The sequence below is a fragment of the Stylophora pistillata genome, chromosome 1 (genome assembly GCF_964205215.1).
Source record: "Stylophora pistillata chromosome 1, jaStyPist1.2, whole genome shotgun sequence".
NCBI classification, from domain to species: Eukaryota; Metazoa; Cnidaria; class Anthozoa; order Scleractinia; family Pocilloporidae; genus Stylophora; species Stylophora pistillata.
Genome location: NC_142519.1, coordinates 11026122 through 11032121, shown reverse-complemented (window position 1 = coordinate 11032121; position 6000 = coordinate 11026122). Strand labels below are relative to the sequence as shown.

The 6000-nt window shown below is 38.6% G+C and overlaps 1 protein-coding gene across 1 annotated transcript; it reads left to right on the top strand.

Annotated features, from left to right (window-relative positions):
- Window positions 1–1713: 1713 nt before the first annotated feature.
- Window positions 1714–5109, top strand: LOC111347142 (GFP-like fluorescent chromoprotein amFP486). Its single transcript, XM_088736422.1, has 5 exons — window positions 1714–1860; window positions 3051–3148; window positions 3546–3770; window positions 4177–4386; window positions 4859–5109. The coding sequence occupies exons 1-5, from the start codon at window positions 1843–1845 to the stop codon at window positions 5001–5003; spliced, it is 696 nt and encodes a 231-aa protein (XP_088592548.1). The 5' UTR covers window positions 1714–1842; the 3' UTR covers window positions 5004–5109.
- The last annotated feature ends 891 nt before the right edge of the window (window positions 5110–6000 follow it).

Sequence of the window (6000 nt, the reverse complement as noted above, 5' to 3'; positions counted from 1 at the left end):
CCAAGTACTTCGGAGCTAACCACCCAATTTCCCCCTTTGCGAAAAGAACGTATATACTATGGAAACTCCCACGGTCAGCTAGCCCAAACATGTCTGTGATTTTTGTATTTAATACGTGGGCACTCCTCGCTAAGTAAAGAAATTGAAGCATTGTGGTAGTCGAAGCTGTAGTAGCTCTCGAGAAAAGAATGAAAAGAGAAGAGTCCAGAGTCTTGATACCTCTCGTTAAACGATCAAGTGAGTTGCTAACCTCACCACAGCTTAAAAGGGCCATTTGTTTCGCTGACACGCGTGTTGCTGCGTCTTAATCTTTTTGGGAAAAGCAATGAAGTATACGTTTTGAAAAGAAAAATTGATGTACCTCATAAAACATGGACTGTTACTGCCATGTGGAGTCATAGTCTAAACTGCATGTGGCAAAAATCATTATGCCAAGCGTATCACATTTTAATAATTACTTTCTACCGTTGACTTTACAGATAATTGTAATTGTGTTTTTAAATATCCAGCGTAAAACAAACTTGAAATTCTCTGATAAGGAATAGACGCAAAGTTTTGAAATAAAGGAAAAAAGCGCCAGCATACTTCAAAGCGGTGTGGCTTCTCAAAGCTACTTTTCATGATGTATGCCTTACCGACTTAGAGTTAAAAAAAGACTGTTCCAGGTTTAACTCAATTTGTTGATGAAACTGTGACGGTCTTGAAGCTAAAATACTTATAACGCGTTCATATATAACTTTAAATAGCCTGTTTCTGAAAACAAATTAAAAAGTTGTATGCAGACGGCGGTGGTGGATCTAAAATTCGAAGTTAAAATTCCGAAAAACATACAGTTCACGCTGATTATGTCATCAGTTGTGTCTGTCTGCAACCGACTTAGACCGCAAATGGATTAAAAACAAATGATCATTGGAGATTCTAAAGCTGAAATCTGGAGCGTAAGACCTTCGTCATTCACCCTGACGCTCAAAATGCCATCTTCAAAATTACATACACTAAGGTGGTCAATTCACATTATCGAATCAGTCATGAATAGCTTAGCAGCCATCTCTTTGTGCCACCTTTAAAGGCGCTGTTTTTCTTTTTTTAACTTTGTTAATAGAAAAGCATCAATCAATTTGATAACTCATTACTTAGCCGGCAAGTTAATTACAAAAATAAATGATTTTTCCATAAGTGAGCCTTCCACCAACGGAAAAGGTTCTTAACCAATACATTACATAGGTGATGTGATAAACAGTCCCTTATCCAATGACAAGGAATCAAAAAGTTACTTTTATTTTAGACGATTCGACGATAAATTTTTCTTCCATGATTATGTAATCATTCATCTAAAGACTGCGGGAAACAAGTATATGCCGCGTCACGACGTAGTACGGGCGTGCAAATCCTATCTAATTCCTTAAAAGCCACTATGAGTTTAGCCGCAAGGTTTCAAAACTTTCAAATCTCTTTTTCTGTTCCATTCCGATTAAGACATGTTTTGGCGCCCAAATGATAAATAAGTATGCTAAATGAGAGTCAATTCGAAAAAACAATGAATGCATGAGACTGTTTGGTCTTGGAGTTCTTATCTTTGAATACGTCAACGATACACGCGCGTTAAGCATGAACCAATTGTTAAATTTCACATGATAGTTCACGTGGTATCATCATGATCAAAAAATCACATAATGGCTCACGTGTGACCATCATCATCAATGAATCTTTGCTCTATTTAGCCTTAAAATCAATCCACCCTAACACTGCAGTCAGTTCAGCTTGGTTGGCGACGGAGTGAACTACAACAGATTATCTTAAACCCGAAATCAAGTTTTGAAAATCAAGCCAGTTATCCTCAACATGTCTCATTCAAAGCAAGTAAGTGAATTATAGTAATTGATAAAGCAAAGGCAATTGCAACTGAGTCGATCCTGCAAACAAGGAATAAAATAGAATCGTCCTCATGCAAACCGTTATGCCACACCCAAAACATCCTCTGCAAACGTTACGACTTGACACTATACTCAAGTAAAGCAATGATCCTGGCTGGTGAGCTGCAATTTTAGCAGTTACAGACAAGAGGCTTTGAAAAATTTAGGCTTCGACAGGATTTAAACTTGTGCCTCCTAGATAATATATAGATTTAGCCAAGCCTAAAAGCGGAGCTACCAAGTTCGTAATATTAATGATAACATAAAAGATGTGCAGTTGCCAAGACTCGCCTGAGACACCCCTCCCTTCGTTTTGATGGTCTTCCCTACCCTACCCGTACAATCTGAAGGCACTTACGTACGCTCGATCAGTCACGTGGCAACCAAACGAAAAGAGGTTGACAATATTCCGTGGGTATGGGGCTCTGCCCCACGCCGCGGGAGCCCCGCTATCAGTTGGGCGCTGCCACTGACTAGGAGTCCACACGTTGGGAGCAGGGCGAATTTTTTAGGCTTATCTTTTCCCGTGAAGGAATCTGACCTTAATCTTTAATTAAATGCATTCTATTTGACAAGCGGATGAAAATGAAATAAAGCAATGATCCTCGAGTTCGTAGGGGACTTTAAATTTTTATACGCGTTCTAACATGTTCTCAAGTAGGATTCGCAATTGTAAAGGGAAAGGTTATGAGAGCTGATGCATGCCCCGCGCCCCACAAACCACAGATATAAACATGTCGTACCAAGAGCTATTGATCCTATTCTTTAGCTTAATTAATTATAAGCTAACTTCATGTGTCAGTCATGGACTCATTTTGCATGTCTGCGAGCTTCCAACTCACCTTGGAGCGAAATTCCATCCAGTGTTAATCTCTGATGCAAAAAACTTTTGCAGCTCAAGGATATATTTTGAAAAGAAGGTCAAAGAGTAAGAAAATCAAGTTTACAGCCAAACACACACAAATGGCGTGAGGTGCTTCGTGATGATTTCATATGGCTCAAGATAGTGGAAAAAATAATTACCATTATTTGAAATAATGTGGAACAATACATGTAATCCGCTGGAAAAGCAGCCAATGTCTCAGAATCATTAAAGTTAGTTGAAAAATCTTTTTTATTTTCTTTTTACTTATTCAGGGTATCACAAACGAAATGAGGACGAAATACCATATGGAGGGCTGTGTCAATGGCCATGAATTCACGATTGAAGGTGAAGGAATTGGAAGCCCTTACGAGTAAGTGTCTCTTAAAAAACAGAACAGCTTAGATTATTTCATTACCATGCATTAGAAACAAGAGAACGTCAAGGGACAGAGAAAGAGGATTCTACCCAAAGATTTATCAGAAGATTTTCAGTCACGAACCATAAGCTTGTTTTTATTCAAGTTTGCAAGTTACCTATGGTCCATAACATTGAGTTCTTCATCAACTTCCAGAATAGTGCGAGAAGCTCAGTCACAGCTAAATTCATGTACCATACTTTAATCTCTTATATGAAAGGTTTCGCAGTACTTGTCTTAAGTTCGAATTGTGGCAATAAATAGTTGGTTCGCTCTAATTCTCGTGCATTTCCAGTTATACATGAGCCGTTTGTGAAAACAATTTCCAACACCACTTTTCATCTTTCTTTAGAGGGACACAGATGAGCGAATTATGGATCACCAAGCCCAAGGGAAAACCCCTTCCGTTCTCCTTTGACATACTGTCCACAGCGTTTCAATATGGAAACAGGTGCTTCACTAAGTATCCTCCAGGCATGCCTGACTATTTCAAGCAATCCTATCCAGATGGAATGTCATATGAAAGGTCATTCATATTTGAGGATGGAGGAGTTGCCACAGCCAGTTGGAATGTTCGGTATAAATGTAATTTCTTGTATAGCAGTCAGAGAACATTTTTAAAAGAAATGAAATCTTCAAGTTTATTTTTGACATGTAGCAGGGAGCAGCCGTTTTGAAAATGCAATTTAGTTGTGATTCTCTTCCAAAAACTCATTTTGTCGACACACAGGTTGGGAAAAACCACATAAAAAGCACTGTGACCTGAGGATATGCATCCTACTTCATTTTGAGAGGAGTTTTGGCCTCATCATGTAAGACAACATTTGTGAGTAAGAGGGCTAAAACTGGAAAATGACTAAATTTATGACTAGGCTTTTCAGCATTGCCCTGCAGGGTATACCCATTGCAGTATTATTATTTAACGCAGCAGCAAGATTGCCTTTTTTTTTAACTGATACCCTAAAGTTTTCTCAATTTTGCAGTCTCGAAGGAAATTGCTTCATCCACAATTCCATCTATCATGGCGTAAACTTTCCCGCTGATGGACCCATAATGAAAAAGGAGACAACTGGCTGGGACCAGTCCTTCCAAAAAATGACTGTCTCTGAAGGGCTGTTGAAAGGCGATGTGACTATGTTCCTTCTGCTCAAAGGTGGTGGTTACCACAAATGCCAGTTTCACTCTACTTACAAGTAAGATGTTTGTGTCTGCGTCAACTCCGACGATAGTGAAATGTTGTCCTTTTTTAATATTTGGCTCTCATCTCTTTTGTGTTTTCCAAAATTAAAGAAGTTGAGGAGAACCCAGGGATGAGGAGGGCCTCAACAGACCGGCAGAGTAATAATTTATCTTATAATTAAATATTCGGTATCGAATGAGTGAACTCCACAAGTAACAAAAAGTTAACTCATCCCCTTTTAAGCCTTTCGTTTACGCAATAATTCCATGGGCAATGGACAAAATAACCCCTAAATGATCAAAAGAATTGTTGTGTAAACTACTTAATTAAATTACTGAACACTGAGTAAATTAAAGGCAAAGTTTTTATTAGAGTTGTTCATAAAGTAAGTGTTGTCTATTTTTTCGTAGTTCTTTTTACTTGTTTGTTTTGTTTCTTTACCCTTTTTTTTCTCTTTCTTTAAGTATTATTTTTTTTTCGCACAGATCAAAGAAGCAGGTCACACTGCCCCCGAATCATGTCGTGGAACATCACATTGTGAGGACCGACCTTGGCAATAAAGAAAAAGGGTTTACAGTCAAGCTGGAAGAACACGCTGCGGCTCACATTAACCCTTTGAAGGTTAAATAACTCTTTGTAAGATGGAAGCATTTTCATTACTTACAATCAATGTCCTGAATTCATTGTAACTCGAATCAGGTCAATTGAATAATAAAAAGAAAATTGATATAATAAACTGTGTATTGTCATCCTCTCATTTCTCGCAACCATAAATGCTCCCCGAGACTATTTAAGCAATAGCGAAAATCAGACCTGAAAAAAAAAATCAGGCCTCTACGGGACTCGAACCACTGACCTCTGCGATACTAGTGCAGCGCTCTACCAAATTGAGCTAACAAGCCAACTGGGAGCAGGCCGTTAAATTACTGAGACTAGTTGAGAAATGGAAGCTGGATCTAGATAGTAGAAAAGTTGTAGGAGTATTATCCTCTGACATGAGTAAGCCATTTGACTCTGTTAGTCCACCACTGCTCATTAAGAAAATGGAATTATACAACTTTTCAGGATCAGCCCTCAACCTTCTGCGTACGTATTTCTCTCACAGACGGAACAGGGTCAAGTTGGGTCATGTGGCGAGTCAGTGGAAAGATACAGTAAGAGGTTGTCCTCAAGGGTCCTCCTTTGGTCCCCTCTTGTGGAACTCATTTCAAAATGATCTCACTTATATAACTGAGGAGGGAATCTCCATGTATGCAGACGATCATCAAATTTTTGCATCAGGCTCGTCTGCTAGTACTGTTGAAGAGAAACTGCTGAGTGAAGGTAGCAAAATTACTAAATGGTACAAAGAAAACCTGCTACAAGTGAATATTCAGAAATATCAATCCATGCTTATGGGTTCTAGAACTGAGGCCAAAAATAGTATAAACCTGCAAATAGATGGGACTGACATTGAACAATCAAAATCTATCAAACTGTTGAGAGTACTCATGGACTCTGAACTAAATTTTAGTGAGGATATTACCTTAGTCTGTAAAAAGGCAAGTCAACAGATAGGAGTTTTAAGTCGTCTAAGAAAACTAATACCCACTTACGCTAAACTACAACTTTATAAAGCCGCCATTCT